Source organism: Lethenteron reissneri, chromosome 27, assembly GCF_015708825.2.
Source record: "Lethenteron reissneri isolate LAM-NWPU_2019-01 chromosome 27, ASM1570882v1, whole genome shotgun sequence".
Classification (NCBI taxonomy): Eukaryota; Metazoa; Chordata; class Hyperoartia; order Petromyzontiformes; family Petromyzontidae; genus Lethenteron; species Lethenteron reissneri.
This window is the reverse complement of record NC_083805.1, coordinates 16,795,374-16,812,912: the sequence shown is the minus strand read 5'-3', so window position 1 is coordinate 16,812,912 and position 17,539 is coordinate 16,795,374. Positions and strand designations below refer to the sequence as shown.

Genomic DNA, 17,539 nt, shown 5'->3' with positions numbered 1-17,539 from the left:
CCAGATCCAGGAGATGAGAAGAAAAAACATCCAGGCAGTGAGGAATGACACAAATTTGGCTCGATAGTTACGTGGCAGAAGGCCCGATTTACTCACGGACAACTCCAATGCCCATAGTAAGCTGCATCTCCTCCAAATCGCCGAGTACAGTGGCATGAAGTAGATGGAAAGTATATAACCATCCCGAGGCAGTCCTGCCAGAGTGGTACGTATGTATATTGAACTTCTGCCTCCACCGTATGGAGCTAACCATGCTCATTGGAGGTACTGTCAGTGGAAGGTTCCGCAGGTTGTGTATTGATAATGATGATTGACAAACCATCCATGGGTCACGGTATATATGAAGAACTCGAGCGGTGTCTCGATGATTGTGGGTCCAAATGGTGTAAGGGGGAATGTGAGGGATAATGAAGGCATCACGATCTCCCTGTCCACAATCAGTCAACGTTCCATTCCTGTGTCCTCACGTAGAATGCAAAAGACGAGAGGACTGGGAAAAAAAACAAGTTCTAGTGGGCTTGGGCAGGAACCATAGCTTGAAGGGATGACGGCCAATGTTCGAGACTAGTGATGGAATCTCAGCTCGGAGACGGATCAATCGGACCTGCCAGCGCGGGGTTGAAACGCTGAGATTAGTTCACGTGAAGGAATGAGACGGAGTGTGGCATTGTGAGACCGTAGGGCAGGCCGTTGTACAGAAGTGGACACACTTTGGCTGACGACAAAGACGATATTGAGCCAATGATAAAAAGTAGCACCTTGTGCCCAAGTGGGACAGCCGCAACAGTGATCGTGCGTGGGCCTAGCGTGGGAAGAGGACATGTCCGTGTCCGTGTGCGCTTGTGTGCTCGCTCGCCACATTACCCTGGAGTGCGGCACGCTCGCCTCCGTGCCCACCTGCTTGCTTCGGTGCACTCGGTAAAAATCCAAAATCATCTTCACGGCGTTCACCTTCCCCACCGTCAAGTCGGTAGCTGTAACGCGGACACACGACGAGAGAAGCAGCGGTGGAGTATTCCGCTTGAGGGGAGTTCACCTACTTGTCTGAGCCCGGCGGGAGAGCGCGTTCGCCGCTTGTTGCAGAGGCTTTGCTGTTCAAACCTGGCAGGACCGCCCTGGTTATTACTGCGGGGGTATTAACTGTAAGATAGGCGCCGTCCGCTTCACGGTGGAGGTCAAGGATCCGGTGACGTCTTTCGCAAGAGAGAAGGCCATCATGTAGCGATGTCGCGTTCCAGATTTGCCACGTTGGAAAAATGAGCTGTAAAATCACTCAGTCTGGGATCACACGTTGAAACATCGCCCCACACCCCCTCCCACTCCTTTGAAACCACCGCAGACACTGCCTGTGAGACACGGCGCCCTCCTGCGTGATAGCCTAGAGCAGTGGTTCTTAACCTGGGGTGCACACACCCCCTGGAGGTGCGAGATGCCCTCTCTGGGGGTGAGAGACATGGCCAATTTTTTTTTAGAACGTAAATAAATCGAAAACCCATATTAAGCTAGGGCACAATCGTACAACTAATTTGTTAATCAAACCGATGTATTTATTAACATTATTATTTTATTACGATTGAGAACCAAAGGAGTGCAGGCTGCAGTAAAGGTCAAGAACCACTGGCCTAGAGCTTTATAAGAATGGCACGAATACCAAGTGTGCTGAATTATAATGTGCTTCAATTAGTCTACTTGGCATGGAATGGGGAATGGTGCAAAGACAAAGATCCCCCCGTGTACCCTTAACAGACTGTTGGGGCAAGTGCTGTTAGCAGGCACCTATTGAAGGCCGGCACAGGACAGAAGGAGGTGGGGCCAGCACCACTCCCGACCGCCTTTGTCTCCCCAGTGGTGATAATTTATACACTGCACCAGGTACTCATTTGAGGCTGAGTGGACCTAGGGGACGCCCAAGACTGGTTCAGATATTCGTCACTGGTGTTCGCCGTGAGCGGGAATTGAAGTAGGGTTCAATCTAGATCTGCGGCTTTCGCCTCCACATTTTTAATCAACGTGCATTTAGAGACTTTGGCTGCTATAAATTTCCACGTGATTAGCCACTTTATTGAGCTATCATTCGTGGCCAAGTCCCTCCTGAAAATAAGCTACATAGCTCAGTGGGCCTTACCGGGGTAAAATACAAGTAGTCAGTAGTGGTGTGTGCTCACCAACAGTCTGTCAAGGTCTATACAGGGGATCTTTGTGTTGTAACAGAGAGGCCGCGTGGGACCGTGCGTGCAGACTTACGCGTTCTGGGCGGCACCAACAGATCCAGGGTTTTGTTGGACAGGTGCTGCCACACTGTCATGATCTCTCTCCTCAGCTCCATGTCCATGGCCAGTTGGTCTTTTGCCCCTGTGTGTGGACAAATGCATTTAGCAACAGTGGAGCAAACAACCCTCTTTGGAAGCTGAATTGGACCTCCGATGAAATTGTACGTGTTTTTTAGGCTATGTGGGGTTGGAAAGGGTGGAAATGTCGAGAATTTTTCTTTTTTTACAAAGTAGTTGAGAACAGGCCTAAAAGCCCAACATTTATATAGGTCAGCAATAAACAGCACTATCGCAGTTGTAATACATGAGAGTAAAGATGTTTCTTGTACGCATGAATGTACGTTGAACTTATTTCGCACCATACGTAGCCAACCGTGATAATTGAAGGTGTTTCTTGAATTGAACACGGCTATACGAGCTTGGGAAAACCGACGAAGAATATGCAAACTCATCAAGATAGTTGCGTACGTTCGCTGCTGTTTGTTTGTTAGGGTATTTGCTGCGTGGCAAAAGCAACTTTCTCTCAGTGTGGAAACCCTGTTTAATCACGGGAGCCTACACTCAGATTTGAACCCAGGATCTCACCAGCGTCAGCTCAAGAGCTCTTACCCCTGCGTCACTTGGCCACCTCCATTCGTGAGTTTATACTTACGTAAAAACAAATAAGGAAAACCCCAATGTGGATTTAGAGCAGACAGGGTTGTAGTCTTCACATATCGGTCCTTCTCCCACCTTACACCCCTCCACTGGAATCAACTTCCCTTTCACGTGGCCTTAAAGTGCACCAAGGCTGGCACAAGCGCCGTGGTGACGAATGGCTGCGGCTGTTGTTGTTGTTGTTGTTGTTGTTGTTGTTGTTGTTGTTGTTGTTGTTGTTGTTGTTGTGTTGTGCGTGCCCACACAGTGACGTGCAAACATTCAAAGGCAAGTGTGGGCAAGCTCGAGTACCGGACGCCATCTTGATTTCCAAGGCCGTGCGGATGAGCGCCACCAGCGTGGACGTGAAGTGTACGGTTCCGTCCACCTCTATGGGCATGTGCATCCGCATCAACCGCTGCGGCACACGCACGCACACACACATGCATCGTGACCATCGTCCGGGCGCCACGGTGGCTAGGAGATGTTAACTTTCTCGCCTGGTATGCGGGAAGTTGTGGGTTTGACCCCGACCCTGACGCCTGCTGTATATTTGGAGTTTGCGTGTCTCTCTCTCTCTCTATGGTCGTATGGATTTTTCTCCGGGTCTTCCGGTTTTCCCTCCACATTTAGAATCAACATGCGTTTAGCGTATTTGGCTGCTGTAAATGTCCACGTGATAAGCCACTTGTTGAGCTATCATTTGTGGCCAGGTCACTTCTGATAACGAGCTACATAGCTCAGTGGGCTTCACCTGGTAAAGTAAAAGGTAAAAAAGTCATAGGGTGCTGCAGCAGTAACAGTTGTGGCTCACAGCAAGCAGGGCCTGGATTCTATTCCCTTTGTGTGTGGACTTTTTATGTTCTCCCCCGAGTTCTGGATGGGTTTCTTCTCGGTTTTTTTTATTTCCTCCCATGGCTAATAAATATATACAATGTATCTGGCATCAGCCAATCACACCAATGCTGAAAAGTGACTCAATTTAGATTTGCATGTGGGCACATCGCTCCCAAATGTGATCAAACTTGGCAAGACCCTCCTAACTAAGTCGTGAGACTTAGTGAGGCTTTCCTGAGTAAGCAAGTAGAATGATAACAATATTAATCATCATAACAAGACGTCTATGGCGTATCTCCCGGCTGGTAATCGTTTGTCCAGGTGGCATTGTGAAAGGGTGCCTGACACACAGCTGGAATATTCGAAGCTCTGATTGGGAGTTATTTTTTCCTACGTGACTTTACCGAAAAAAAACCTAAGAGTATGAATCTTTGCAGTCACGAAAGCTTCAAATCTAGAATCAACACAGTTGCTCAGCACAAGCCCAAAAGGCCCCAGAAAATCAAACCACCAGTAACCAAAACTCACTTCTGAGGACTGCCATTGCTCTGCAGGGATCAGTAAGGTCCTGCACATTCTCCATTCACAAGGATTGACTCTGTAAATAAAACTGGTCTCGAGTTTCATATGGATTTCTCCGTAGCACTTGCCACAAATGCATTACGGAAAGTGATTGTCTTGGCAACAACAAAAAACAATACTGTCATTGCTGAAATGTCATCGTCGGATGGTTTACCAACTTCTGGCAGCTCAAGTCTCGACTTGACACAAGATTACGCGATGTCACCATCATATCCAACTCGCGCGTGTGTGTGTGGCCCACATTAATACAGCGGTAGTGTAGCGGTTAGCATGCTGCTCTACAAACCAGGCGTCCCCAGTTCGATTCCCGCTCACGGCCAACACCAGTGACGATTATAATAAAATCCGAGAGTACGTGGGCTCTCGCTGCAAGGGGACGCCCACATTCACCCTGGTGCTGCTCACGGATCATCACGGCGCTTGAAGACGCGGACATGGAGCCTATCCAGTAGGCCTGGCTAGGGGGGATGGCTCGCAGCGACACCTCGAGGAACGTTAGCGACTACTGCGGTATAATCCGGCCACGTTATTTCAATGATACGCCCTACGTGCCAATGTGTAGCTGGCCTATCCTGTCTCCTCCCATCTTCTTCTTTCGTATTGCTGATGATGTAGATGCAGGGCAACAACCACAATTTCACATTCAGGCGGTCAAGCCAGACAAGGAGCAGCGGATGTCTCCTTTCATATTTGTAGAACGGGCATTGCGTCATTATATGTTGTGCGGTCTGTTCTGGATGACCACAGTCGTACATTACTGGAGAGTTTTTAATGACAGTCTTGTCCCATGATCTTAATGAGAGAACAGGATGGGCCAGCTGCATCACAATCGTCCCCAAATATGGTTTTATAAGCCGGCCTGTTTTCTCCCCGTACCATCGCAGGAGGAGAGAGGACTGGACGGGCCGGCTACTTCTCCTCCTCATGCAGCGAGCACGGTGGGGGCGGCCGTGTGCGGTGAGGCCTCACCTTGTACGCGATGTGCGCCGGGCAGCGCTTGCCCAGCCCCAGCGGAGGGGCCATGTGACGCAGCATGGCCTGCATGTCCGAGTGCTTCATCCTGCCACTGAGCCGGTACACAGGCGTGCATTCACACATATGTCAGACAATATAATTCAGTGTCATTGTGGACAATTTTAATAACACAATGTCTCCTTCCCATATGTATGTAATAAAAGGACTCAGACACTTCTTGCTGACTCCGTGTCCTTTATTTGGGGTTCGCGTTCTCCTTCCCACACGGCACTCCTCCTGAGACTCTCTCCCTGGCAGCCCCACATCTGCCTTCGCTCCCGTAGCCTTCCACGCTCCTGCAGCTCCGCTGCAGGCTCTTGGTACAGCCCTCTGGCTGCTCCCCCAGCAGCTCCATCGCTGCTCCCTGTTCCTCCGTGCGTGGCGATCTCGCCACCTCCTGTTCCTCCGTGCGTGGCGATCTCGCCACCTCCCAATGTCAGCCCTTCGTGGCCTCTATGGCTATCTCGCCATTTCCTACCTCATTCCTCCACTCTCTCTTCCACCCCGCTGGCTGGCGCCGTCATGAGCCCCTCAGCCACCAGGCTGAGGCACGGCGACCACCCAACGTGTTCACCACCCTTCACTCCCCCGACTGACCCAGATAGCTTCCTGTCTCCCCGCTATAACTTCTCCCCCACGTCACCCTGACTCCTCCCTCTCGGATCGTCATATCCGCCCCGCCCATTTACGCCCGCATTACATGTATATAAATACAAATAATAAGAAAAATATGAAAACCAAACACGGCCTTCTAGGAATGGGCTGTGTCAAAAAACATGTTTTTGTATGGGGAGACAAATGCGGTCGTGGCCCTGAGGCCAAGGGCTTCACTCAATGAAGGCTGCGAGTTCTCATTTTGTTCAGGGCCCGATGACCTCCAGCGTCAAGAGCAGGGAGTGTCCCTTCATGGAAAGTCAGCTGTGATTGTCCTACGCATAGACTAGCAATGGTGAATGGCCATTGGCGTACGGACCGAAACATTTACATTTTTGAGAATGAATCACAGACCCTTTTCTACGTCACACAATGCGATTTCAATGTACATCGCGGCAGGTCACGTGTAAAGAAACGGGTGGCCTGTTGATTTAATAGAGAGACAGTAGGCAGCGATAGACAGATACAAACGAGAAGGTCTTCATCCTAGATTTAAACAGGGGCAGGGAGAAGACAGCACAGACGGCTGTGGGAAAGGAGTTCCAAAGGATAAGGGCAGCAGCAGATGAAAAGCAAACACATTTGAAAGGGCACCCCGAGTGGCAGCTGACCCTGTTGGCACAAGATGCCTCAAATCTGGCCTGCAAAATGGGCATTAGTCTACCAGATTGCTACGTGCAATTCCAATTGTGTAATTTGCGGATGATTTTTCAAACTTCGCAAATTAGGACCATGATACAATGGCCCACTGTTTCTAATTACACCAGGGGATCTTTGACATCCACTGTGAAGCAGACGAGTAGTTTATACACCTGCAGGATTAACCAGGGTGGCCTAACAAATTCTAACCTTGGTTGCTAAAGTAGGAAGTGCGTGGAGGGGAGAAGAGTGAGATTAGAGGGGAGATGTAGGAGAGTGCGTAGAGGGGGGTAGAGTGAAATGGGAGGGGAGAGGTAGGCTGGTGAATCCATGTAAGATCTTGAACACAGTGATTGCGACCTTGAAATTGATCTAAGATTAGATTGGGCTCCATCGGCTCTATCGACATATTGGGATACTATAATTTAGTCTACAGGTGCGGGGGACGAGTCTGGCGATGGCGTTTTGCATCGTCTTAAGTTTTGAGGTGAGGGATTTAGGGAAATGAACGATCTGGGGAGGCCCTACAGGAGAGAGCTGCAGTCAGGATGTGAAGGCATTGGTAAGGGTCTCGGCAGCAGTAGCAGATATGGGGATGAAGGAATGAGGACCTGCAGAGTTGAGAGACGCGGGACGAGAGTGAGAAGCTCAGGGTCAATGAACACTCCGAGGTGTCTTACAAGAGGTGCACACTCAATCTGAAGTCATTAGAGAAAGTGGACTTTCTTTAAAACGAGGACTTCAGTTTCAAGTAATAAAAAATGAGACCGCGTCAGGACAGGATTCGCACGAGCAGACACTGAGGCTGGGTTTATGGAGTTGGTGGCAGTGCGGGGGCAAGTGTCTTTACGCACAAGTGAAGGTCAACATTCAAACTGGAGGTGATTTTTCCAGGTGGGAGACGTATTGACAAGGGCAGGTGGCAAACCAGAGCGAGGGGGAATTCTGAGAGTAGGACAGAGGGCGGTCCCCTTGTGTAGAGACACGGGGCAATACGCGCGGTGAGAGCGGAGCAAGGCGAGAAGAGGTAGCGATGTCATTTTCGAGGCGCTCACGGGAGGATGGAGTTGTCCGTGTGTCAAAAGCAGCAGAGAGGCTGAGCTCCCTGGTTCTTTGGCTCGGCTTGTGCAGTGGAAAATGAGCTGGCACCGTGGAGGTTGCCGTATGAGAGTGGCGCCGACATTCTCCCCGCACGCCTTTTAAAATGTTCTTCTGCATGTTAACCACGCCACAGCCCCCCCCCCCACCTTCCCACTCCTAGCCCCACTGCATGAGAGGCGTGTGTCAGGAGCACTCGGAGAGAGTGATCCTTGATCTGAGGAGAGATGGCGATGGCTCGCGGGAAACACGAGCTTTCTAAGATGCAGGTCTGACACGTGACACAGCGACGGCTGAGTTTTTGTGGGGGGTGCGTTGCTGGAGTGTGGTGCGAGTGTGACATTCGCGAATATCAACACTCAAAGCTTGTGAGGGAAACAGGGTTAAAAGCTTATGAGGGTAATAGAATTAAAGGCTTATGAGGGAAATATGGTGAACAGCTTATGAGGGAAATAGGGTCAGGGGCATAAAAATATATTACGTTTAAACATAAACATACAAACTCTATGATAATTGGTTCTTTACCCTTCTATCTGGCAACAAAACTGACACCTTTTTGCAAGGAGTCATGTTTGCATAGACCGCAATACCTGCAGTCATAATACAAACAAAAGAACATAACTCTGATAATGTGCACTGTCCTTGAAGTTGATTGGTCCACACCCGAGACAGGAAAGCTGTCTCGGGTGTGGACCAATCAACTTCAAGGACAGTGCACATTATCAGAGTTATGTTCTTTTGTTTGTATTATGACTGCAGGTATTGCGGTCTATGCAAACATGACTCCTTGCAAAAAGGTGTCAGTTTTGTTGCCAGATAGAAGGGTAAAGAACCAATTATCATATTTTTACTGGCAAATGAGGTCCCCATAGTATACAAACTCTAGTAATGCATACATACATTGTATAGCATTATTGTGTTATTTAACTTACCCTTAATTACCAAGGAACGTAAACATATTCAAAAGTGAAAATATCAACGAGCAAACTAATGCATATTATGCAGAACGTAATTTTAAAAAATTCTCAAGGGCAAGCCCTCGGACAGAGGCAGCCTCTCCTCGCCCTGTCTCACCGCCATCCACACCTCACCACTTATCTCGTCGGGCAGCCGCGAGCTACGGCCGCGAATATTTAAAAAGCCGACCTCGCCAATTTCAAACAGCGCCGCGATGAATGTGTCGCCAAAAAGCCACGAACGATGAAGCTCCAAAAAATATATGAGCTGCCTCTCCTTCCCTCGACGGAAGAGCCCCCCCCCCGCCCCTCAGGGTGGGCATCGAGCGCTCCACCCTCTCACCTACACGCGGCCAGGCGGAAAAAGTTCCCCCCCCAACCCCGGTTTGTCTGTTCCCGCCCTCAGAAACCATCGACACATTGTTCCGGACTTGTGTGCTTACCGCAATAAAAAAATAAAAAATACGCACCTGTCAACCCACATGGTTTACCTGTATTCTTGTACAGGGAAACTGAGTTTGCAGGTCCATATGGCGTATAGCCGTTATCAATACGAGCAAAAAAATGATAAGTCTATTTGTTTGTGTTTCTCCCTTACGATGGGACTTTGTAGGATGCACATTGAGATTTATAAGGGCACGGTGTGACCAATAAGGTCTGAATTGGTCTGTAATAAGGTAGACACTGATAAGGGGTTGACAGGTATGAAAATATGTAGTAAGTGTTTACTGTCTGTGGGGAGTGGGAGCGCAGCGGTTAGCGAGCTGAGCTACTGAACACACCCGGCCACACGAGTTCGATTCCCGCTCAGGGCCAACACCGGTGACGATTATCCGAACCGGTCCCGGGCCTCCCCTAGGTCGACTCGGCCTCAAATGAGTACCTGGTGCGGTGCGTAAACTTCGCAACTGGGGAGACAAAGGCGGCCGGGCGTGGCTGCTGGCCAACCCACCTCCTCGTGTGCCGTGCCTGCCTTCATCGGTGCTACTCGCTAACAGCCCGTGAAAGGCTACACGGAGGGGATCTTTGTCTTTATTTAAACAGATAACTTTCGACACGCACGCGCAAGGACACCGCTGTTCCTGGCGCACGCGAGCGCACGCACCAGGCGGAAGGATCGTACTCGGCCCACACGCGTATGAACTCCTCCAGGTGGTGAGGCCCGAGTATGGACGAGTCTCTGGTGAGGTATTCAAAGTTGTCCATTATCACCGCCACAAACAGGTTCAGCATCTGTTCGGGGGGGGGGGGGGGGGGGGTGGGAACGAAACGAGACAAAATCCACGTGACTGCCCGAAGCCTCCAGCTCACCAATCAGCGGCGTCCGACAAAGAAGCGTGAAGCAAAAAATATCTCTCCATTCTCACAAACACACGAGAGAGCAGCGGAGCTCAACGACGCGCACTTCGCTACCTCGCGGCAGCCAATGGCAACGCTTGGTGTGCACGCAGTCACCATTACATCTCGACTTAAAGCTTTCGCGACTGCAGGGATTCATATTCTTTGATAATGATTGGTGTGCACACACAAATACCATTGATAATTAATGATTGGTGTGCACATACAGTTACCATTGATAATGGTGTGCACACACAGTTACCATTGATAACGATTGGTGTGCACACACAGTTATAATAACTAAATCACATTAATCGCTTTTGAAAAATAACCTAATAGCTTGGTGGGCTTTACTTGGTAAAATAAAAAATTGTATATTTTCATTTGTATTTATTTGTGATTTGCTTACCTTTCCCCTACTTTGCACTCCTATCGTGTTCGCGTATTGCGTTAGTTGCTGTCACGTTCTGACCCCGTGCCCTTGCTGGACATCTGAGGAAGAAGAGCTTTACAGCTCGTCGGATTCCTCCTCCATTATAAATAAACATTCTGACGATTCTTACGGCAGGGCGCCCTGCTCCCGCGCCGGACGTTCACCTGGCCCCCGGCGAGACATTCACCCGGTGCGCCATCGTCGTCGCTTTGTGGGTCGTACAATGGAGTCAAAATTGGGGGCGGTGACGTGTCCCGGCAGGCTACCCAGGTTATAACTGCGGGTGTATTGACCATATGGTTGGCTACGTATGCTGCGAAAGCAGTTCAAGATCCCCTGATGTAAGTCGAAATGCGCAGGCCATGGTGTGCCGGCATCATGGTCCAAAATTTGTAAAAATTACCCACAAACTCTTCTTTCTTTGGCATTCCCTGATTGGTCGAGGATGACTTCCTCCCGCTGTGGTCCCGTGTGCTCTGAGGTGACTGAGGAGCCCAATGCAAGACCCGCAGACTCTGGTGGGGCAGGAGGTGCTGGACGGGACGGGTGGGTGGGTGCAGTGGGTGGGACGGTTGAGTGGGTGGGAAGGTTGGTTGAGTGAGTCAGTTGCTGGGTGGGTAGGTGGGTGGGTTGAGTGGGAGGGTTGAGTGGGAGGGTTGAGTGGGTGGGTGGGTTGAGTGGGTGGGTGGGTTGAGTGGGTGGGTGGGTTGAGTGGGTGGGTGGGTTGAGTGGGTGGGTCGGTTGGTTGAGTGAGTGGCTGGGTGGGTAGGTGGGTGGGTAGATGGGTGGGTGGGTTGAGTGGGAGGGTTGAGTAGGTGGATGGGTGGTAGAGTGGGTGGGTGGGTGGGTTGAGTGGGAGGGTTGAGTAGGTGGATGGGTGGTAGAGTGGGTTGAGTGGGAGGGTTGAGTGGGTGATAGAGTGAGTAGGTGGGTGGGTTGAGTGGGAGGGTTGAGTGGGAGGGTCGAGTGGGTGGGTGGGTTGAGCTGCAGGGCGCTCCTTTGCTGCACCCATCCTGCTTCCTTCTGCACTTGCCGGTAAGACTCAAGATGCACGATGCCAACCCCAAACGCTTCTCCAGTTTGTGCGATCCTAGGCTCGCGACTCCCATGAGTTGATGTTGACGACGTCGCATTGTTTGAATGAGGCTTTGAGAACGTCCTTACCCGTAAATGACTCCATTGGGATTGCAAGCAGCAAGCAACGGAACCTCGCGTGAATCTACCGCAGACCGTTACCCTCCTTAGCGATAGCCTCGTGCTACGAGAATTATCATCGCCGACGTATGGGAAGCATTGCGGAGACTGAACCCCTTCCCTGTGAGCTCCACTCAATTGACTATTTTAGTTCCATCAGGAGAGGTCCACTGAGCTATGTAGCTCACGGAGGCGAATGCCACCCAACCGCTCACCGGAGCGGAGACACCGCGACGCTCCCCCCGTACGCAACAATCGTGCTGGCGGCAGCGAGAGAGGAACCCGCTCGGCGTACCAGGAAGGAGCAGAAGAAAATGAAGGAGACGAAGTAGAAGTAGGCGAATCCGCTGCCGCACTCCTCGCTCTTGTGGCGGCCCGCGAGCTCGTCGCACGGCCGCGGGGAGCGGCACGCCAGCATGATCTCGTGCCACGCCTCGCCCGTCGCACTCCTGGCAGCACCCACGACACGGAACACCGCAGCCTCGGTTCCACCACCGCCACCACCACCACCACCACCACGACCACCACCACGACCACCACCACCACCGCCACCGTGACCACCGCCACCACGAACACCGCCACCACCACGACCACCACCGCCACCACCACCACCGCCACCATGACCACCGCCGTCACCGCCACCATGACCACCGCCGTCACCACCACCGCCACCACGAACACCGCCGTCACCACCACGGGCACGACGAGCACCACCACCACCGCCACCGTGACCACCGCTACCACGAACACTGCCGCCACCATGACCACCACCACCGCCATCACCACCACCACGAACACCGCCGCCACCATCGCTGTCACCACCACTGCCACGACCACCGCCGCTATGAGCACCGCCACCACCACCACCACGACCACCGCTGTCACCACCACGGGCACCACCACCGCCACCACGACCACCGCCGTCACCACCACCGCCACCACGACCACCGCCGTCACCACCACCGCCGTCACCACCACCGCCACCACGACCACCGCCACAACGACCACCGCCACCATGACCACCGCCGTCACCACCACAAACACAGCCGTCACCACCGCCGTCACCACCACCGCCACCACTACCACCGCCACCACTACCGCCACCGCCACCACGAGTGCAGTGTCAATCTAACTCAGGCTAACTCACAACGTAGATTCCAGACACAACTTAAAGACCCAGATGTGCCAAACAATTTTAATTAATAAAAAATAATAATGTAAAAGTAACAATATAAATGGGAATATTCACACTGAGACGTAACACGACTCTAAACTAAACCCTTGGCTCAAACTGCATCCAATTATTACAATTGATTGTGTAACTTAATCAGCTACTTTCCCCTCAAACTTTCCCGGTCTAAACCACTTTCAGGTTCAGCCTCTTGTTTTCTCGTTACATGTCGAAGAAATCTCTGTTGCCTTTCTCGAATATTTTTTTAAATACATTTTCTTGTTGTGTACCTTTGATATATGCCTAATACATGTTACCGATCTCTTGTCTGTCCGTGAATTTATTAAAATCCTTCTTTGAAAAAAAACAAATTTCCGTTGCTTCTCATTTGCGCTGCTGGGCCTTCGTAATTGTCCAGTTTTCATATCCACAGAGGAGATCAGACCACATGTAACGCTGCAGTATCCCAATTGTCATAAAATATATGTTATCAGATTTTCTGAAACATATATTTTTCGCCAGTGCTATTCTTCTGTTACCACGCTCCCTAAAGAGTGAAATGCTCCAACTGCTTGATTTTGCTGCCACTGTGACATGCGCTTGACGCCCAGCCATGATTCTCTTATTTGACACGACCAGGGGTCGGCAACCTGCGGCTTCCGGAGCCGCGCGCGGCTCTTTGCTTCGCGACGACATCACTTATTAGGGAGTCACCGTCTCGTACTCGCGGGCATTGCGGCTTTTACAGTTAATTGTTAATCCTTTCTCTTGACTTTCGAACATTAATTTACCTGCGATGATTTGCAAATCGCCCTGAAAATTCTGCTATTAATACAATATCATCTGCATATCTGAGGTTACTAATATCTTGACCACCATCATCTACTCCATGCAACGCCTCCATCTCCCTCAGAATCATCTTACTACATATGTAAACAAAAATACCCGACCTTGTCCAACTGCTCTCCTATTGTACGGATACTCACTTCACTAACCCCTCCATCAACTTCACCGGCTACTGTTGGCTCCCAATATAAACATCTTACTGCTCTAAAGTATGTCACGCTTAACATCTAAATTTCCCAGCACCGTCGTTGATTTTTCCACGCCTCACTTATCGAAAGCTTTTGTGCCAAACGCGAATTTCTCATTGAATTCTGATAAAACGGAGGCGATGCTATTGGGATTTAAACATGAATTGAACAATTTTAACGGGTGTTCTTGCAGTTGACAGCTTCCCATTTAAGTTGAGGTCTCAAGTGACAATTTTTGGCTGTTACTTTTTGACCCAGATCCCACATTCGAACAAAATAACTAAAAGTTTTAGTTTTTTTCCCCTTCTAAAATAAATCGCTAAACTAAGACATTTCCTTTCCATGGACGATGCAGAGGAACTGATGCCGCACGCCCTCATAACATCCATACATGATGACTGCAGTGCTCTGCTTGTTTGTAATTCCTAGATACGTGCTATCACGACTGCATCGTGTGCAACACGCTGCAGTCAGTCGGAGGTGCTGCTAAGGATCTAACACGAAACACAAGACACGATCCCATTACACCCGTACGGTATTCCCTCGTTAATCACGAACTTGCTATCCGCGGCTTTGGCTATCCGCAAATCGCATCCGGAATGCCTGCTTCATCGAGAGAGAAAAAACGTAACGAGAGAAAGTGATGAGAGATAAAGTGATGAGATAAAGTGATGAGAGATAAAGTGATGAGAGAGAGCTTCTCAAAGCTTGACGTTTGCAGATGTTGGGCATAAGAGATAGAACCTCTAACAGCTTTATGTGTTTATTTAAGGTAATTCATTACAAAGGTAGGTTTTCGTAAACCAATATCGTTATCCTCGAAATTTGCTATTGACGAGCATCTCCAGAACGTATCTATTACGAATACGAGGGAGTATTGCATTGGCAGCCCTACATTGCCTTTGTGTAATGTATAGGGTCGATTTTAACGTCATGCTTACGACTTTGCGTTAAAAGGTTGTTGAATCATCCATATCTAAACCATATCTTAATTCCATATTTACTAAGCCGACCATTGCGACACCGGGATGCAGGAATTTCGAAATGAACTAGGGTGCCAGGAGCGGTTCGGGCTTTCGGCTCCCCCGATCATGGAATCAGCTGCTGCCCGTTTTGGAGGTTTCATTTTGTAACTGGTAAATCCCACTGGGCAACACATGATAATTTTCGAAGCGGACCTGGTTACAGAAACTTGGCTACATCAAATACAGAGTGAACAAAACGAATACACAAATGGTTGTGCCCTTTAACCTCCAAACAGAAGACACTATTATAATCTCTCATTCACATTTGAACGCATTGACCACGTATTGTATTTCAGTTGATCTCTGTAGTACAGAATATATTCATCGTTTATTTTGCTGCGTAACAATTGACTGTTCACATGTCCTTATTCATTATTGCTTTGCAATAGTTGTGAAGCACCTTGCCATAAGAAACTATTGAGTGCACGATGCCAAATAAAGATTGATCGCTGACTATATACATCTGCTGACAGAGAGACATATTAAGTTTTTTTTCAAAATCATCCAACTACTACTGACTCCTTGAGAGATGTTTGTTTCCATAACCATATTATCAATGATGTATGGATAATATGGTTAATGTAATATAAATCTCATCCTATGGTTAATATGATATACATCTCATCATATGGTTAATATTATATAAATCTCATCCTATGGTGAATGGTGAATATGATAGAAATCTCATCCTATGGTGAATATGATATAAATCTCATCCTATGGTGAATATGATATAAATCTCATCCTATGGTGAATATGATATAAATCTCATCCTATGGTCAATATCATATAAATCTCATCCTATGGTTAATATGATATACATCTCATACTATGGTGAATATGATAGAAATCTCATCCACTGCACAACCATGACAGGAGATGCGGATGCCTGATGCACAAATCGAAAATAAAAACATTTCTCCAGTGCGTAGTGTGCGACTGTGGTCATCCAGAACAACGTGTAACAACAACGCAATGCCCGATCTTCTACAAACACGAGGGAGGCATCACGGTGATGATGATACACTCCGCTGGCTCCTCACGTGGTTATCTGCTGGGTTGACTACGGCAATGTGAAATTGTAGTTGTAGCTCTGCGTCTAACATCAGCAGCCGTACGACAAGAGGAAGACTGCTTTGTTATATTTGTGAAGCGACTTGCAGCAGTTATTGTTGAGGGCACAATACCAAATGAAGATTGATCGAGCGCGCAGATTCATCCATTGACGCCGAGCCGAATTTCAATGTTTATTTTCAGTGATCCTACTACTTGACTTAAAGCTTTCATGACTGCAGGAATTCATATTCTTGGGTCTTTCGGTAAAGTCACGGAGATAGGTTCAAAGAAAATAAAAAATAAATAAATAAAAACTACGACGTTTCGATCGCAACACAAGCGGTCGTCATCAGGAAGATGACAAACGCTTGTGTCGAAACGTCGTAGTTTTTGTTATTTTTTGTTCTTTTCTTTTAACCTATCTACGTGAATTTACCGAAAGACCCCAAAATATGGATCCTACGACTTTTGATTCAATCAGATATGTTTGTTTCCATAAACCATGTAATCGATGATGTATTGAAAGATGTTTGTTTGTTGTTGTTGTCATTTGTCCATCATTCTTCTCTCAACTCATTGAGCACGAAGTGGTACAGGACCGAGTCTCGTCTGGGTACCGGGGGGGCCTGAGCCGGCAGCGCATCTGAGATGATGCGGCGGCAGCAACGGTCACCTGAATAGAAGCATCAGCGCTTGGAAGAACGTTCGAAAGTTGTTATGGCGGTTGATCCCATAGCCGTCATCCAGCGCTATATTGCCAAACACCTGCAAACGACAACAACGTGAAAATCCACCCTGGGCCACGGTTCACACTGCCCGGTCACCGCCACAGGCGTGGGATAAAACAACGACGGAATGCGTGAGCTTGTACACATCGTGTCTGTGGGCAGGGTCGCCACGTGTGTGTGCGTTTTAGTCGGCAGAAAAAAAAGCTTCGTAGCTCTTCGGATTTCTCCAGGATAAAGATTCTGATTCTGTGGCAAGTGTGTATGTGTGCGTGACTGTATGGTGAGTGTGTAGTGTGTATGTGTCCAGGACTCTGTGGAACTCACAAATCCTTGAGAGATCTGGGTACACATTCTCATCAGTGAGCTCCTCTGGTGGGCAAGGCGGCGTTGGCTGGGTGATATACCCCGCATGCCCAGCCACCGCATTCGCAAGCATCTTCTATTTGGCCGGATAAGAGGGGGCTAAACAGATGCGACACGGGCTAGAGAAGATATGCACTGATGAGGTAGAGGAGGATGTGGAGATGAGTGGATTTGTCGAAGACCGGTACCAGCAGTGTCAAGTTCGGGCTCTGTGGAGGAGGCTCGTGAAGGACACTGCTACTGGGCAGTTGGAGGCAGTCACCCTCCAACAACAGCGGAGGGCGGAGGAGCGACGCTCACAACAACGAGCGGAGCACCCGGCGACTAAAATGCAGCAAGTTGGCACAGTAGGGGGCACAGCGCATTTGCCAGTCATATCACTCAACCCATGGCACCTGGGTCTGTTCTGTGACCTCCTGCCAGCGAGCCTTCGATAATTCATGTGGCCTCAAAGTGCACTTGGCATGGCAGAAGTGTTGTGGTGACGTCACCGCCACTTAGTGGCAAACGG

General features: G+C 49.3%; 1 protein-coding gene across 1 annotated transcript in view; it reads right to left on the bottom strand.

The window, feature by feature from the left end:
* The window catches only part of LOC133348474 (voltage-dependent N-type calcium channel subunit alpha-1B-like), a 133,062-nt gene that overhangs the window by 14,621 nt on the left and 100,902 nt on the right, over positions 1-17,539 (bottom strand). The window contains 7 exon segments of the mRNA XM_061561304.1: positions 865-974; positions 2,245-2,352; positions 3,219-3,324; positions 5,295-5,391; positions 9,792-9,919; positions 11,947-12,100; positions 16,611-16,702. Of these exon segments, the coding sequence (XP_061417288.1) occupies positions 865-974; positions 2,245-2,352; positions 3,219-3,324; positions 5,295-5,391; positions 9,792-9,919; positions 11,947-12,100; positions 16,611-16,702 (795 nt within the window).